Source organism: Heterodontus francisci, chromosome 17 (genome assembly GCF_036365525.1).
Source record: "Heterodontus francisci isolate sHetFra1 chromosome 17, sHetFra1.hap1, whole genome shotgun sequence".
Lineage (NCBI taxonomy): Eukaryota > Metazoa > Chordata > Chondrichthyes > Heterodontiformes > Heterodontidae > Heterodontus > Heterodontus francisci.
Window position 1 is genome coordinate 47816726 of NC_090387.1, and position 19317 is coordinate 47836042.

At 41.6% G+C, this 19317-nt stretch overlaps 1 protein-coding gene across 1 annotated transcript in view; it reads right to left on the bottom strand.

The window, feature by feature from the left end:
- The window catches only part of abcc12 (ATP-binding cassette, sub-family C (CFTR/MRP), member 12), a 114214-nt gene that overhangs the window by 33204 nt on the left and 61693 nt on the right, over nt 1–19317 (bottom strand). The window contains exons 18-20 of the mRNA XM_068049908.1: nt 17427–17516; nt 16127–16230; nt 8486–8686 (exon numbers count right to left, since the gene is read on the bottom strand). Coding sequence (XP_067906009.1) covers nt 8486–8686; nt 16127–16230; nt 17427–17516 — 395 coding nt within the window. The remainder of the gene's footprint in view (nt 1–8485; nt 8687–16126; nt 16231–17426; nt 17517–19317) is intronic.

The following is a 19317-nucleotide window of genomic DNA, read 5'->3' on the forward strand; positions in this document are numbered from 1 at the left end:
GGTTGAGGCAGAACATAAGGACACAGTGGCGCAGTGGTTAGCACCGCAGCCTCACAGCTCCAGCGACCCGGGTTCAATTCTGGGTACTGCCTGTGTGGAGTTTGCAAGTTCTCCCTGTGTCTGCGTGGGTTTCCTCCAGGTGCTCCGGTTTCCTCCCACAGCCAAAAGACTTGCAGGTTGATAGGTAAATTGGCCATTATAAATTGCCCCTAGTATAGGTAGCTGGTAGGGGAATAGAGGGACAGGTGAGAATGTGGTAGGAATATGGGATTAGTGTAGGATTAGTATAAATGGGTGGTTAATGGTCGGCACAGACTCGGTGGGCCGAAGGGCCTGTTTCAGTGCTGTATCTCTAAACCTAAAAATCTAAATCTAATAAGAACTAGGAGCAGGAGTAGGCAATTCAGCTCCTCGAGCCTGCTCCGCCATTCAATATGATCATGGCTGATCTCATCTTGGCCTCAACTCCACTTTCTTGCCCATTCTCCATAACCCTTCAACCCATTACTAATTAAAAATCTGTCTATCTCCTCCTTAAATTTACTCAATGTCCCGGCATCCACCGCACTCTGGGGTAGTGAATTCCACAGACTCACGACCCTTTGAGAGAAGTAATTTCTCCTCATCTCTGTTTTAAATCTGCGACCCCTTATCCTAAAACTATGACCTCTCATTCTAGATTGCCCCACCAGAGGAAACATCCTCTCTAGGTCTACTTTGTCAATCCCCTTAATCATCTTATATACCTCAATTAGATCTCCTCTCATTCTTCTAAACTCGAGACAGTAAAGGCCTAAACTGCTCCATCTCTCTTCATAAGACAAACCCCTCATTCCTGGAATCAATCTAGTGAACCTCCTCTGAACTGCATTCAATGGAACTACATCCCTCCTCAACTAAGGGGACCAAAACGGTACGCAATACTCCAGGTGCAGTCTCACTAATACCTTGTACAGTTTCAGCAACACTTCCCTACTTTTATACTCTATTCCTTTAGAAATAAATGCCAAAATTCCATACCTTCCTTATTACCTGCTGCACCTGCATACTAGTTTTCTGTGATTCATGCACGAGGACACCCAGATCCCTCTGCACCGAAGCACTCTGAAGTTTCTCTCCATTTAGATAATAATTTGCCTTTTTATTCTTCCGACCAAAATGGATAACCTCATACTTATCCACGTTAAACTCTATCTGCCAAATTTTGGTCCATTCACCCTAACCTATCCATATCCATTTGTAAATTTCTTATTTCTTTATTGCAACTTACTATCCTACCTATTTTAGTGTCATCTGCAAATTTGGCTATAGTACCTTCTATCCCTGCATCCAAGTTATTAATGTAGATTGTAAATACTTGGGGACCAAGGACCAAACCTTGTGGCACCCCACTAGTTACATCTTGCCAACCAGAAAAGGACCCACTTATCCCGACTCTGTTTTCTGTTGGTTAGCCAATCCTCTATCCAAGCAAATAAATTGCCCCTAACCCCATGTGATCTTACCTCGTGTATTAACCTTTTATGCAGCACCTTATCAAATGCCTTCTAGAAGTCCAGATAAACTACATCTACAGGATCCACATTATCCACTTTACTTGTTACATCTTCCAAGAACTCTAGAAAATTAGTCAAACATGATTTACCCTTCATAAAACCATGCTGACTGATGGATTGCGTTTTGACTTTCTAAATGTCCTGTTATTACTTCCTTAATAATGGATCTAACAATTTCCCAATGACAGATGTTAAACTAACTGGTCTGTAGTTTCCTACTTTCTGCCTCCCTCCCTTTTTGAATAAGGGCTTTACATTAGCATTTTTCCAATCCACTGGAACCTTCCCCGCATCCAGGGAATTTTGGAATATTATAACCAATGGATCCACTATCTCCGCTGCCACTTCCTTTAAGACCCTAGGATGTAGGCCATCAGGCCCTGGGAACTTGTCTGCCTTCAATCCCAATAGTTTGCTCAATACTTTTTCCCTAGTGATGATGCTTGTTCTAAGTTCCTCCCTTTCTATAACCTCTACATTACCTGTTACTATTGGGATGGTACTCCTGTCCTCCACCATGAAAACTGAGGCAAAATACTGATTTAGTGTCTCCGCCTTTTCTGTGTTCCCCATTATTAACTCCCCAGTCACACGCTTCAAGGTACCAACATTCACCTTAGCTACTCTCTTCCCTTTTATATATTTATAGAAGCTTTTGTTATCCATTTTTATATTTTGCTCTAGTTTTCTTTCATAATTTACCTTTGCTCTTTTTATTACTTTTTTTAGTAACCCTTTGTTGATCTTTAAAAGTTACCCAATCTTCCAGCCTGCCACTGGCCTTTGCAATATGGTATGCCTTAGTTTTTGTCTTTATGTTATCCTTAACTTCCTTGCTTAGCCATGGATGTTTTCTCCCCCTCTTACAATCTTTCTTCCTCTCTGGAATATATTTTAGTTGGGAGGAATTGAATATCTCCTTAAACATCTGCCACTGCTCATCAACTGTCCTACCTTTTAGTCTTCCTGCCCAGTTCACTAGGGCCAAATCTGTCCTCATGCCTATGTAATTACCTTTGTTTAACTCCAGAACGCTAGTGTGGGACTCCAGTTTCTCGCCCTCAAACTGAATTTGAAATTCTGGCATGCTCTGATCACTCTTCCCTAGAGGATTCTTAACTATGACGTCATTAATTAATCCTACCTCATTACATAATACCAAATCTAGAATAGCCTGCTCCCTGGTTGGTTCCACAACATATTGCTCCAAAAATCAATCTCTAATATATTCAATGAACTCTCCCTCAAGGCTACCCTTGCCAATTTGATTAACCCAGTGTATATGCACATTAAAATCACCCATGATTATTGCCGTACCTTTCTTACTAGCCCCAGTATTTTCTGGTTTATACTGTGCCCCAGTGCGGAATTATTGTTTGGGGAACTATAGATTACTCCCACCAGGGACTTCTTTCCCTTGCCATTTCTTATTTCTACCCAGACTGATTCTACGTCTTGATCTCCAGTGCCTCTATCATTTCTCACTACAGCACTGATCTCTTCCTTTACTAACAAAGCTACACCACCTACTTTTCCTTCCTGCTTATCCTTCCGAAATACTGAGTACCCTTGGATAATCAATTCCCAAACCTGGTTTCCCTGGAACCACGTCTCAGTTATCGCCACTAAACTATACCCATTCGTCTCTATTTGCACTGTCAACTCATTAATTTTATTCAGAATGCTTCATGCATTCAGATACAAAGATACAAGAGCCCCTCAACTCATTTGAAAGGTACCTGGACCTGCACCTGAACTGCTGTAACCTGCAAGGCTACAGACCATGTGCTGGAAGGTGGGATTAGAATGGGTGGCTAGTTTTTTCAGCCGGCGCAGACACGATGGGCTGAATAGTCTCTTTCTGTGCAGTAACTTTTCTATGGTTCTCTGGTCATGATTTTCAGCATAATCTGAGAAACTGGAAGAATAGGGGGGTAGAACATGGGCCTAGAACTGTTTTGGATCCTTCTAAGGGTAGAAGAACAGTGAAGCAAGATTTCCACCCACCACTTTACCCTTCAGATGACATTGTCCCAATTCGCAGCATGGAGTCACTAGAATATTTGAGCAGGTGCTTGTGCCTATATTGGTATAATATAGTTTCCAACCCCAATGAAGAGATGTAAGTCTCCTGCTGCTCTGAAAGGGGCAGCTGAAATCCAGAACAGGCCAAAGGAAAATTGTCTTACAATTTTTTACAATTCCCCTAGTAGAATACAGGAGCAGTCTGCTTAATCTGGAGCCTTCTTCAAGCCATAATGGGACCTGCACCAATACTCTACAGCTGTAGATCTGCTGAGCCTATTAGGAGCGAGCTAGGAACAATTCTCTGGGAACTCTGAGAACATCCCCAGGCATTACCAAAGTTGCCCTTGGACATAATGAGGGCGGGTAAAAATAAAAGTGCCCTTCCTCCCCACAATGCAAGGTATAGTGTAAGGAGTGGAAACCAAAAGATCTAGGACCTACCCTTCATTGGAACCCCCTGCTATACATAGCTGCAGTCCTCTCCCAGCCACCCTAGGAGAATTTACTTGTATACATTTGTTACGACCAGGTGATAAAGGGGTCTAGGGTTCCCCCTCAGCCTTCACCTGGTCTTACTGTAACAGGGTTTAATTTTAAACACACCGTGTTTTTAGCTCCTCCTTGGTGAATCCTTGTTCACCACTTTCCAACTATAAGGCAAGAAACCAGCACAAACAGGCTTTCTTAGGTTTAAAAAAGAAAAGTTAAAATTTATTCAACTTGCACTTAAACTCTAATTCAATTCACGCCTATGGATACACAAGGTGCCCATGCTAGCATGCATATGCGATACACACATGCAAATAGAGACAGAAAAGCGCAGAAGAAAAATAAAGTGGAAACGTTTGAGGCAATATCTGAAGAGTTGTTGTTACGGTACTCCTGTAGAGTCCTTGATTGTAGGTAGATCTTGCTTTTCGTTGGGGCCAGTATTCTTCTTAAACCTTGTTCACTGTAGGAGACTTTTCTCTCTTGGGGTTCATGTGTCTTCAGTGGATTCAGAGGCTTGTGAGAAAGAGATGGGAGCAGACAAGAGAGATCTTCTCAGTCCAGGAGCAAACAGACACTCTCTAAGTTCAAAATGTTTGTACAATTCAGAAAACCCCAGGTTGCCAAGCAGGCTAGTGACTAACTGGTCTGACCACGTCTTGGATTGTATCACCTTAGCAGTCTCTGGAATGCTTCTCTTACACACAATACCTGCAATACCTGGTGATCAAGGTCCATTGTGGGTTGAATGTGTCAGGGAATGGTCCTTTGTCCAATCACCATCTGTTAATATGCAAATGTCTTTTCCAGCCATGGCTGATCTGTTTTACAAGTCCTTTCTTCACTCCAGTAACAGTTTAAAATCAATTTTCATGACAAAATTAATGTGCCTCATTCTTGGCAGGCAGGGGCCTAGCATGACACATTAAAATTAATTCCTCAAAAGCATGATGCTAATGGGAATTTCTGGGACCAGTCCAATATGCAGTTGGCAATATTTAAATTTTGGTGGTGGGGGAAATAAAAGTTCTCTTGTTAATTAATACATCCTATTTGGAGCAAGATTATGTATTATTTGCATTAACATTAGAAATTCCAAAAAAGTTTTTCCAAACAAAGCAAGAAGATGACCCCTGCACATGAATGAATGGTTGAAGATAATAAATTTAAAACCTGTCAAACCTCCTATTTGTTTTTTAAGTAAAGTGTCAAGCTACCAGGTGAGAACTGTATTGAACAGTTCAATAAATTATAAAGTTGAGTTCAAGAGAGATATTAAAAAGAAATTATACATTGTCAGTTACAAAATTATTATGGGGACAAAATAAAACAAGACAGAAAAGTAAAAAGACAAAAAATAAAACAATAAAATTTAGTACTTCACTGCTGTTCCAGACAGCTTCTTTGAATGTGACAAGAAATCTGTTGTTTATACTTTTTTATTCCTTTTTGGAAATAATTAGTAAATGATGGTGTACAACCTGTTTTAAAGTATTTATTAAGCAATAATTTCCAAGAGATTGGATTTGAATGCATACTCATTAGTCCATAGTGTACACTGGATAACACAATAAACACAGATTATTGTATTTAGCATCTATTTATTAGTACTCAAGTTGTCCTGGAAACTAAACCAATTGAATGGAGAAATTTAATGAATATAGCAAAGAATTTCCAAAAGAGATGCATTCTGAGACAATGACGTAATACCTTCTAACTCTATGGCCTTGTACAGAATGGATAAACAAAGCAAGGTCTGAAAAACACTCTGAAACAATGATGTATCCCAGGCTAAAAGCAACAGAGCATTGATTGTTCTCTCTGTCACTGCAGACACCCAACATATAGTGGATTAGTATATCTAGAATAGTGACTTCCAACACCAGAGCACTACCCTCAGCACATCTATCCAGAAACCCAAATGACAGGACATGTCTACAAATTTGCTGTGGTGGTTTCTGCCCTCTAATACAGTAGAGAGTAATTTGAACTTATCCTGCAAAAGGAAGAGAAATGAAGTTGCTTCTATGAATAAATTTGTAGCTTCATTTGTTTTGCACAGCTGCAGGTTAGGAGTGACTGAGCCTGCCCTGAAACCATTTTTTATGCATGAAATTGCTGACAAGGTCTCTCCCATTACATACTGCTACTGTTGACTGGGTTCAGGCTTATTAACGTTCAGTACACCTTAGATGTTAATGTGCTTAATTTAATGCTTTTGTGAGAAATGAGAATGTAGGCGTACTAGAGGAAGATATGGAATAATAGATAGAGCAAACTGCAGAAAAGGAAAATGTGAATACATCACAGGCCAGATGGCATGCATCCTAGTGTGATGAAATTTGTGGTTTGCAGGACCCATGGGAAACATATGCGAGCTGTGGTCCAAACAGGTGAATTGTCAAATATTCTGTCAGAGGCATTGACCCTAGTTTGCAACTTCTGTTCCTTTTTTTTTTGGCACAGATTGTCCCAGCAATCTGAAACGAACCTTTGGGGAGAGAAAAACCTGGGTGAGGTCAGATAGGAGAGAGAGAGCCATTGGGGCAGATAATGGGAGAGTGCATTGCAGGCAGCTTGGGAAAAGTAAAGGATAGATCCAGGGACTATTGCTGTTTCTTAGAGTAACTGATTAACCAGAATTGACCATACCGAGCACAGGGTATGACTAAAGGGCTGGGGTAAAGGATAGTGTTGGGTCCAAGCCGTCAAGCCTGTTGTGAGAGGAGAACTGAGAATGTTCTGGAAAACTGTGTAGAAAGTGAAACTGCTGTCGGAAGACCTTAACTGTGGAGGTTGCATTGAAAGGAAACTGCTGAATCATTGAAGAAAGAAGCTGAAAATCTACCTGAGAAAGTTCAGATCATTGAAGGACTGTGTGGCGGTAATTGGCACTCTGTATGCTGAGTAGACTGACGAGTAAATCTGTAAGATTTGTCTTTGTCATGCCTAATAGTTGATGTGTTATTTGTAATATATATATATAGTTATGACCAGGTGATCCAGGGGTCTAGGGGTTCCATCTCAGCCTTTGCCTGGTCTAACCGTAATAGGGTTTAAATTTTAAAAACACCATGTTTTTGGCTCCCCCTCAGTGAATCTTTGTTCACCTCTTTCCAATTGTAAGGCAAAGAAATCAATTAGACAGGTTTTCTTAGATTTAAACAAGAAAGATGGAAGTTTATTAATCTTAAACTCTAATTTGGGTAACGGCTATGACTACGCGACGCAACCATGCTAGCATGCATATGCGATAAACACACACGCTGATAGAGACAGGAAAAGTAGAAAAGAATAAAGGGGAAAAATTTAAGGCAATAGATGGATTGTAGTTACAGTCCTTTGATTTGATGTTGAGTCTTTGGTTGCCGATAAGTCTTGCTGCTCGTTGAGGCCCAGTGCACGCTTTAACTTGTTTTGATGTAGGAGTCTTTTCTCTCTTGAGGTTTATGTGTCTTCAGTGGGTCCGGAGGCTTGTGAGAAAGCGAGAGAGAGAGCCAGCCAGGAGAGAGGCTGTCTTGTTCCAGGTTCAGTTACAAATGGCAGTTTGACCCCAAACTGTCCAGTGTCTAGTTCAAAAAGCTTGGACCAGCAGGTTAGTCATGTGACCAGCTGGTCCAACCACTTCTACATTTGTGGATTTCAAAGCTATCGGTGAGGGGATGTAGTGCTGACAAGATGTAGATCACCATTGCCCAGCCCAATCTCTGTTAATTGAATCAGTGAGCAATTCTTTTGTCTCTCCAAGCACTGTCTCTTAGTATGCAAATGTACTCCAGCCAAGTGTCTGGTGATTTCTTGTAAAACCAGTTATTTCTTCACTCCAGCAACAGTTTTAAATTAATGTTCATGTGACGAAGTTAATATGCCTCATTCTTGGCAGGTGGGGGTCATCATGACAATATATACCATGATTTGTCTGTTAATTTATGCTTAATTTATGTGAATTTTGGTTTGATCTCATCACCTCCCACCTCACTCCCTGAACCCAAAGGTACAGTGGCTGAAGAGGAGAACCCCCAAAAATTCCAAGCTTGTTTTGCAAATTTTCTTATGCTGGCTTGACTCTTCAGATAGCAAGCTGGCTAATAAATGTGCAACTTCCAAATCAAGTGTGGTGTTATTATAGAATTGTTTTACAACTTGGAAATACTACAAAGTGCAGAAAACTATGGTCAAAAGGGTCCATTTTTGTCACACTGTATTCAAAATGATGAGCTATGCCTCATCGCTTAAAGCCTAATTTAATCTTTACAATTGTACCCTTAACATCATCAAAATTATTGTCCTTTTATATTTCCTGAGACAAAAGACTATGTAATTTATTGCATTAGTTTAAAGCAGCAATGTATTATTGGAAATGCCCTATAAAACTGAAATCTATAAAATCTTGTATCAAACATGCATCTTACCTTGTAAAATACATTGTCATGTAATGTAGAAGAAGCCTTCAGGGTAAATTTAGTGAAAACAAATCCTTTAACGGCACACAGGACAATTATTACAACAAGAGACATCCCATAAATTAGTTGGTAGAATCCAAGCTGGGGATTGTGGGTGATGCTGCTACAGTCCACTGTCGTGGTGTTGTTCCTCTGTGCAATACAGTCAGCCTTTATAGAATTAAATGCAAACAATCAATGTCAGAAGTTTAGTTCATAAGACACAAAGCAGACAATAGACTATAAATTGCATTCTTGAAGCTGTGTTGTCAGAAGTACAGTAGGGCAGGACTTCTTTCAGCCTTTTTACACTTGGCTTGATCTTGATCTAAATCCCAGGGATGAGTGAGACTATATGGGTGGCTGCCCGCACCCGTACTGGCACTACTGGGTTAGGGGGAGGGTACGCAGGCTGAGATGTCTAAACATAAAAATTTGTGACTTTCCCTTCAATGCTGCTCTCTTGCTGGTCTTATAATATTCAAATGGTCATTCAGTTTCTCTTGGACTAATTGCTGTTTGAATACTGCATTGTGGGACTCACTCAGGACAGCAGGCATACTTAGCAGTGGCCATACAGGAGGTGGAATTGTGGGATTTTCAGGGGCACCTAGGATCCGACCAGTGCCTCCTCAAAAGTAAGTTTGAGATCAAAGAGAGATGGTGAAGGCCATGGACGGAAGAAGCACCTTCCCATCAGAATTTGCCTTCATGGCCAGAAAGGGGCGGAAATGGATTCTACCCCAAATTCTTACCCGTCCACTCTCAATGCAGCAGATTTCCACCCTGCAAAAGAGCACAGTTTCTAGCTAATTTATTCATGAATGAGACATCACTAATGTTGAGCCAAAGGAGGATTTTTAATTGTTAAATTTTGTAAAAATTAAATTAGACTTTCATTTTGTATCAGAAACAATAGTTTGCTGAAAATAGTTGCTGAAAATGCATTTTATCGCTCTGTACCAATCCAACAAATCAACATAGAATGGATCAGGAAATCTTTGCACACTACTTTACCACTCCTGTGAAATTTTCTCTCTGTTTAATTACCTGGAACTTTGGCCTTTGTATATACAAATTCACATAATATTGACCATCTGCTGCTGAAACAGAATGTTTGGAACATATATTTAGCCACAATTGAAAGGGAGGAAGTATTAGCTGTTTTAGCATGCTTAAAAGTGGATAAATCACCAGGCCTACATGAGATGTATCCCAGGCTGTTATGTGAGGCAAGGGAGGAGGGGCGCTAACACAAATTTTCAAAACCTCTCTGGCCGCAGGAGAGGTACCAAAGGAGGACATCTAATGTGGTACCATTACTCAAGAAGGGTAGCAGGGATAAACCAGGTAATTACAGACCGGTGAGTCTAACATCAGTGGTTGGAAAACTATTGGAAAAAATTCTGAGGGACAGGATTAATCTCCACTTGGAGAAGCAGAGGTTAATCAGGGATAGTCAGTATGGCTTTGTCAGGTGAGATCGTGTGTAACAAACTTGATTGAATTTTTTGAGGCAGTGACTAGATGTGTAGATGAGGGTAAAGCAGTTGATGTAGTCTACATGGACTTCAGTAAGGCTTTTGATAAGGTCCCACATGGGAGATTGGTTAAGAAGGTAAGAGCCCATGGGATCCAGGACAATTTGGCAAATTGGATCCAAAATTGGCTTAGTGGCAGGAGGCAGAGAGTGATGGTCGAGGGTTGGTTTTGCAATTGGAAGCCTGTAACCAGTGGTGTACCGCAGGGATTGGTGCTGGGACCCTTGCTGATTGTAGTGTACGTTAATGATTTTGACGTTAATATAGGAGGTATGATCAGTAAGTTTGCAGATGACACAAAAACTGGTGGTGTCGTAAATAGGAGGAGGAAAGCCTTAGATTACAGGATGATATAGATGGACTGGTAAGATGGACAAAGCAGTGGCAAATGGAATTTAATCCTGAGAAATGTGAGGTGATGCAATTTGGGAGGACTAACAAGGCAAGGGAATATACAATGGATGGTAGGACGCTAGGAAGTACAGAGGGTCAGAGGGACCTTGGTGTACTTGTCCATAGATCACTGAAGGCAGCAGCACAGGTAGATAAGGTGGTTAGGAAGGCATATAGGATACTTGCCTTTATTAGCCGAGACATAGAATATCAGAGCAGGGAGGTTATGATGGAGCTGTATAAAATGCTAGTTAGGCCACAGCTGGAGTACTGTGTACAGTTCTGGTCACCACACTATAGGAAGGATGTGATTGCACTGGAGAGGGTGCAGAGGAGATTCACCATGATGTTGCCTGGGCTGGAGAATTTCAGGTATGAAGAAAGACTGGATAAGCGAGGGTTGTTTTCCTTAGAGCAGAGAAGGCTGAGGGGGCACCTGATTGAGGTATACAAAATTATGAGGGGCATTGATAGGATAGATAGGAAGAAACTTTTTCCATTAGTGGAGGGGTCAATAATCAGGGAGCATAGATTTAAGGTAAGGGGCAGGAGGTTTAGAGGGGATTTGAGGAAAAGGTTTTTCACCCAGAGGGTGGCTGGAATCTGGAACACACTGCCTGAAGGGGTGGTAGAGGCAGGAACCCTCACAACATTTAAGAAGTATTTAGATGAGCACTTGAAATGACATAGCATACAAGGCTACAGGCCAAGTGCTGGAAAATGGGATTAGAATAAATAGGTGCTTGATGGCTGGCACAGACACGATGGGCCGAAGGGCCTGTTTCTGTGCTGTATAACTCTATGACTCTATGACCAGTAGCTACAGCAGCATGGCAACAGGTGCCAATGTCAAAAACAACAACTCACAGCGGCACTTGGCAGCTTCATGTGCAGCACTTGTAGCAGAATCTGCCTCTCATGGATTGGCCTTCACAGCCATCAGCAAATGTGCACCAAGAGAAGACACCCCACCTAAATGGATTGTTTGCTGCATGCCCATTATCTCTCATAGATGGAAGGATGCCAACTGCACACTTCTCTGCATTAGGTTTCATCTGCCATGTCACATTTCACCAGTGAAAGAGCATGGCCTGATTCAAATTTTACAAAGCGGTTTCCCGGCCACAGCCAGTTAAATTGAAAGGCTGGCAGTGAAGCTGGTTGGAGGTTGGATTTGGGTGGTGGGGGTGGGGGGAGACTTGGACATTAATGGTGATGTGGTATTGGTGGTCCTCAGCAGGAATAAGGGGCTGGATTTTATGAGCCCACCGCTTGATCTCAGTGGCGAGCTCAAAAAATGGTGGCCCATCCAAGCAGGCCGCACACCAAAGAGCCATGCGGCGCGGATCATTTAAATAGTCAGGGTGACCCGCCCACCACCCCCCGCAATCATGTGGAGAGGTGGGCTGTCTGTCCTCGGCAATGGCGTCAGCTGCCTGTGCGCAGGCGCTAGCGCCATTTTTATAGTACAGCCATCCCTGCCATCTTATTTAAATATTTAAAGAAATATGCACCAAAATTAAATTAATACATTTCCTTTTCCCCCTTCCCACCCCCCCCAATAACGATTATGATAACTATTTGCCCTCTCCCACCCACCAAAACACTTACCTTTTCCATCTGACCTTCCACCCCTCCCCCAAAAACTGCACAAAGTTTAAGGGTCAACACTCCCCACCATCCCCTGCACTCATTACATGTATTTGCCCCAGTCTGCCACGCCCCCCCCCCCCCACCCCCTGCACTGACAAACTTACCTCCTCCCCCTCCCCACCAGTGTTGCGCCTCGTTTCCCCTGACGGGGTCCGAAGGTGTGGGAGTGCTAGCTCGGTGGGCCCTCAAGATCTAAGGTAAGTGTATGTAAATTAAATAATTTTATTGATTTGAATATTCAAATTGTGGTCCCGTCGCCCAGCAGTAGTGAGGGGGGTGCCGCCACCGAGCCTTGCCGCCACCAGGAGGATCGGGCTGGACCTCGCCGGCGTCGAGATCCGTGGCAGGCCTCATCCGGAGCCATTTTCAGGTCCCCCCCACCCCCCCACCACGGATCACAACATTGAGAGGGCTTCTTAAAATCCAGCCCAATGAAGTAAACTCTAGAAACACGGCGGAGAGCTTTGTAAAATCGGGCGATGACAATTCTCTTAAATTGAATGAAAACGAAGGAACTAGTTACAGACTTTAGGAAAAAGCCAGTTAATGATATTGTTCCCATGAAGATTCATGATGTGGACATTGAAATAGTCACCAGCTACAAGTATTTAGGTATCAAAGTAGATGATAAGTTGAACTTGGGAGAACAGTGCAGAGATGTGGTGGCCAAGGGACATACATGAATATGCTACCTCAGAAAGTTAAAATTCTTTCGAGTAGATCCCACAATCATGAAACTCTTCTATATGCCTGGAGTTGAGAGTGCTTCCTCTTTGGATGTCTCTCCTGATACTGTTATCTTAGGAATGGAGATTCTTTAAGGGTACAGAGAACTTGGCAGGAAGGGTATTTGATGAGCAGATCTCTCTTGACGAATTCTGCTCTCAAAGAATTTTGATGACAGTAAAGAATGTTATGAACAGTGAAAATCATCCCTTGTCTAGTATTACTGTTGGATGCGTTCAGGGAAAAGGCTACGATCCCTTACATGTAGGACAAATTGGTTCTTCAACTCATTTGTGCCTTTCTCTATAAGAACTTTTAACAGGAGCTTGATGAATGGATGAGGATATGCACTCATAATGGGACTCATCGACTGATTATTTTAATATACTGGAATTAGTTTTTATCGGATATATTTTAATCAAGTTAGACTTTTTGTGATGGGGTAATTTTCTTTCTTTATTATTCATATGTAATATATTAACGAATGAACAATGTACCCGAAATGAATTTCCATCTGGACAATAAAAATTGAATGAATGACTAAAGATCGGTGGTAAGGGGTGGAGGTGGAAGTGGACAGTGGTGTTGCAGGGGTGGTGGTGGGAGTTGACACCGGTGTTTGGGGGAGGAGGGAATTGAATATTAGAGTTTAGACATTGGAGGGAGTTTAGTCAAACATCAGGGTTGCACATTGGTGGTGGTGCTGTGGGGGGGGGGGATCCAGTCGTGAGGGTTGACACAGATAGGTTTGGTGGGCTGGCAGCACTCCTGCTCCTCCTGGCACACAAGCAGTGCTGGAAAGGCGCTCACTTGTTCCACACAGCTGCCCTCACCTCCCCTCAGCTGTTGTTTCCTGCAGCCAGGCAAATCCAGCTGGCCAGCATTAAATGGGATCTCGTTAAAATCCTGCAAGTTAGTTGCCCACTTCTCAACTTGCCTCCGTTAAAAGAGGGAACATTGGGGGCAGATTGGTGTTGTTTACCATTTTTGAAAATTCTAAAACCCTTGCCTGTCCTGGGGTGTTAAAATTGCCCACTTTTTTGTATCGGTCATGGCTCACTGGGCAACACCCTTGCCTCTCAAAGGGCATTTGATATGGTGCCACATCAAAGGTTACCACATAAGGCAAGAGCACATGGTGTAGGGCGTAACATATTAGCATGGATAAAGGATTGGTTAGCTAACAGGAAGTATAGAGTAGGGATAAATGGGTCTTTTTCAAGTTGGCAAGCTGTAACTAGTGGAGTGCCACAGGGATCAGTGCTGGAGCCTCGACTATTTACAATCTATATTAATAACTTGGATGAAGGAACCATATGTATGATAACTCAATTTGCCAATGACACAAAGATAGGTAGGAAAGTAAGTTGTCAAGAGGACATAAACAGTCTACAAAGGGATTTGGATAGGTTAAGTGAGTGGGCAAAAATTTGGCAGATGGATTATAAAGTGGGAAAATGTGAACTTGTCCACTTTGGCAGGAAGAATAGAAAAGCAGTATATTATTTAAGTAGAGACAGATTGCAGAGATCAGTGGTACAGAGGGGTCTGGGTGGCCTGATGCATGAATCACAAAAAGTTAGTATACAGGCACAGCAAATGATTAGGAAGGCAAATGGGATGTTGACGTTTATTGCAAGGGGAATCAAGTATAAAAGTACAGAAGTTTTAGTGCAGCTGTACAGGGCATTGTTGAGACTACATCTCGAAGACTGGGTACAGTTTGGTCTCCTTATTTGAAAAAGGATATAATTGCACTGGAAGCAGTTCAGAGAAGGTTCACTTGCCTCATTCCGAGGATGAAGGGCTTATCTTATAAAGAAAGCTTGAACAGGTTGGGTCTATACTCGTTGGAGTTTAGAAGAATGAGAGGTGATCTTATTGAAACATGTAAGATCCCGAGGGAACTTGATAGAGTGGATATCGAAATGATGTTTCCTCTTGTGGTGGAGACTAGAACTAGGGGACATAGTTTAAGAATAAGAGGTCTCCCTTTTAAGACAGAGATGAGGAGAAATTTTTCTCTCAGAGGGTCATTAGCCTGTGGAATTCTTTTCCCCAGAAAGCAGTGGAGGCTGGGTCATTGAATTTATTCAAGGCTGAGTTAGATAAATTTATGAAAGACAAGGGAGTCAAGAGTTATGGGGGTGGCAGACAGGAAAGTGGAGTTGAGACCAACCAGATCTGCCATGATCTTATCGAATGGCGGAGCAGGCTCGAAAGGCTGAATGGCCTACTCCTGCTTTGCAGTCCTACGTTCTTATGAGTCACAAGGTTCTAGGTTCAAGACCCACTCCAGGCCTTGAGCACAAAAATCAATGCTGACACTCCAGTACAGTACTGAGGGAGTGCTGCACTGTTGGAGGTGCTGTCTTTCAGATGAGACATCCTGGCCAATGTTTATCCCCCAATCAACATCACAAAAGAACAGATTATCTGGTCATTGTCACATTGCTGTTTGTGGGAGTTTGCTGTATGCAAAATTGGCTGTCACGTTTCCTACATCATCCTACATTCAGCATCCAAAGTGAAAATCTATCCCAGGCTGGTGAAACACAGAAAGGAAATCTCTTACCTTATATATTGTGTGAATATTTCATTTCAGAGAAAAGGATTTCAGTATTACATTCAGTAATTAATAAATTCAGTTTTTTTCCAATGGCATCAGGAGTGTCTTTTGATATTCTACATAAATGGTTGCATTGGTTTAGCCCTTTGAGTGTCCAGTTTTCAAAATGAAAAGTCTTTCATACGATATTTGCAAAACATAATTCCTAAGACAAATATCATCAGAGAAATACATGAAGCAAAGAACATTTCTTAAATTGTGATATACTTTAAATAAATTAAGATGAAGGAATTTTGTACAATCTTGTATTTTTAGTGTTCAAGTAGTACTATAGACTTCAAAGAATTGATCACCACAAATTATGTTTTCACAGAAGTTACCTGCATAGAAGATAATGAGATAGTTTATCCATTTAGTCAAATAATATTGTGAATTAAGAAATGCTCTTTAGCTTAGTACATTTTTCTAATCCTATTTTCTAATATTTAACATTGAAAATTGTAACATGTGACAAAGCATAATGAATGCATAATAATTAAGAATTTGTTATCTTGCAATCAATAGAATTATGAAAGCTTTCATTCTTTATTATTTGGAGCGACAATGCTTTCCAATGTATAGGGCAAGTTATTCCAAACAGTTGAATGAAATATGAAAATAATTCAAAGGATTATACTTTTCGTAAAATTACAGATGAACGATTGTATTAGTTGTACAGGAGAACCTTACCCCGGATCCCTGTTGTATCCAATAGCTTAACCACCATGCGCTAAAAGTTGTACAGCCGATTATAAAGATGAACATAAAGAGAACAAATAGAAAAAATACATATCCTAGAAAATAAATCAGAATAAACAATTCAATTAACTACCTGCAGTGAAATGTCATTTTCTGAAGTATAGCTCAAGTAAAGATCAAAAGAGTATTGAAACTATATTAATATGAAAATACAGATTTCTGTTGAAAAGTCTGTCATAACTACTTAATTACTAACTCTTAAAGATAATCAAGTGGTCAGTGGATCACACATGAATATGTCATTGTTGCAAATCAGCCCAGAGAGTTGGCACGATCGAGTGCTCTGTATGGAAAGTAAGGGTCCAAAGTGAGGAATAACAACTAAAGAACAAAGCTATATGGACTTACAGAATTCATAAGGAAAGTTAGTGTAAATGAAGTCACATGCACAAAGACAAACTGCCCTGAGCTGTCAGACAATTGTATAAAAAAATAAAATATCGCAGATGTAGAAAATCTGTAACAAAAGCAGAAAATGCTGCCAAAGCACAGCAGGTCAAGAAAGCATTTGTGGGAACTACAGGCAAATTAAGTTTGGATGCAGATCCTTCCTCAGAATATTAATTATGATGTGAATGATATGATATGACATTGTTATGTATTTGTTGGGAAAGTATCCAAAACTTTGAGAAAAACAGATTGTAGTCAGATATTAGCTCTGGACAAGGTGCTGGCAATCTTAAATACATGTTGTCAAGCACCTAATGGTAAATGTCTCTCACTGGTTACATTTCTGAAAAAATAGTTTCACAGTTCAGCCCACTGGTGGACTGAATGTTATGTTATAAGTCGATGCGGCATTGAGAGTATCTAGTTCAGCATCATTAAGCAAGGATTCAAATCGCCAAGGCAAATCTAGCTGCAAAACATGGTGTGATTATAAAATTACAAGACTACAAATACATAATACATTGCAAACTTTGTTAGACAATTATTATTTATGGCATGTGGGTAGTTGAATTTGAACAGATTGCTATGTTGTTAAATGATTGGCTTCAAGAAGAACTGGCACAACATCTAGATTGGTTGACAGGCTTATAGTGGACAGGTGTCTGTGGAGAGACTAGCAGCAAAAATGTGCTTTAAACAGTAATGAAATCCTCGGGGACAACGATAGTAGCCTTTACCAAAATTGTTGTCATTCTTGTTAATAGCTGAGTCTGTACTCAACTGGAGTAGAAGACAGCCTCGTGGATAGGGTATAATTTAAAAGGATAGGCACATTTCTTACCTCTTCCTGCCATAATATAATAGTGATATGTTTTTCCTGATACTGAGCCTGATTGGTTCTCTTCTTCTTGTATAAGCTGGTCTTTTTGTGCTGTATAAGTAATTTCATGATTCAATTACCATTCTCCACTGTTACAGTCAATTATATTTATTTCTCACAATAAGGTATCCATTGATCAACATTATGAAAAACATAATTAATGACTTTGAATTTCAATATGGCTGTTGTATAATAACATTAAGAGATTTACTTTTAATGGTACCTAAGTCAACTTTCCCAAATGATATTCAAATGTTAATTTAGATTTGGTAACCTACAATGAGTAATAGCAAATATTTTGAAAAGTCCTGAGTAAAAACAGTCATTTTTAGAGACTGGGTAACACAGTGGATAAGTGCGGGATTTTACCTCTGTGGTTTGGGTTTGATTGTAACTCAAACTGACGGGATGGACCTCCTCAATCTCCTGGCTATAAGGGTTAAACATGAAATGAACTTCAGCACTCTGAAACCAGTTCCCATGGTCATTTTACACTCAGCATAACACTGCCCAGAATTTGGTACTAAACCATCACACTCACACATAGGGGCCAGAAAAGAAATCTGGCTGGTGTGAGAAATGGAAAGATTATACAGGCACCGTAGGAAGTTCTCTTCTGAGGTTGGGCTTACAGTACTATTACCAATTTCATATCTCTGGTTCAGTGGTGGTCTTATATTCAGGAGTCTACCCACACTGCCCAATATCTCATGATGGTTGATGGTGTAACCCAGGGGTGGGGTCAGTTACAATACGATGCTTCAGTGATATGAATTGCATACCATGGGCTGAATATTTGGGGCCCCTCGAAGACAAGAACAGAAGTGGTGCAGCCCTGAAAATACTGACACAAGGCGGCATGTCAATTTCAAGATGCCGATCCCGGCACCAGCAATAATCACCAGGGCAAGGGGAGGGCAGGACAGGAATCCCCAATCTCTTCCTAATTAAGGCAAATTAAAACTGTTAAAAATCTTGTTAAGAGCTTGTCAAGGGTGACCTTTAAATTTTTAAAGGGATGGCAGGGAACCTGTGCCTTCAGAAACTGACCAGCTGAAGGCAGGTGGGTAAAGAGTGGGGAGCCAGTCATGGCTGCCCCAGGGCATCATCTGGGCCCATAAGAGGGCCGCAGGGCAAAGGGGGAATTGGGTACTTGGTAAAGAGGTGCTCATAGAAATGCACAGGTGGCAGCAAGAATGGGCACTCATTGCCCAGGCTTTGAAAAGGGTCGGCACCCCCCGACATCGCGGGGGCAGAAGAGCTGGGGCAAGGCTGCCAAGAACAATTGGGCGGCCACCTGCCCAGAAGGAAGGCTGCGACTGACAATGGAGGCATAACCATGTCAGATTTTGGGCCCAGTGGCGATGAGGAGCAACACCCTCTGCAGGAAGGGCAGAACTCTGAGCACCAGAGAGCACAGGAGAGGAAAGAAGAGCAGGACAAACACTCAACACAGGATCAACCAGTGAAGATAGAGCTACCTCAGGGTAGTGTCCTGGGCCCAACCATCTTCAACTGCTTCATCAATGACCTCCTTCAATCATAAGGTCAGAAGTGGGGATGTTCGCTAATGATTGCACAATGTTCAGGACCATTCGAAGCAGTCCGTGTAGAAATGCAGCAAGACCTGGGCAATATCCAGGCTTGGGCTGATAAGTGGCAAGTAACATTCACGCCACACAAGTGGCAGGCAATGACCATCTCCAACAAGAGAGAATCTAACCATCTCCCCTTGACATTCAACAGCCTTACCATCGCTGAATCCCCCACTATCAACACCCTAGGGGCTACCGTTGACCAGAAACTGAACTGGAGTAGCCATATAAATACTGTGGCTACAAGAGCAGGTCAG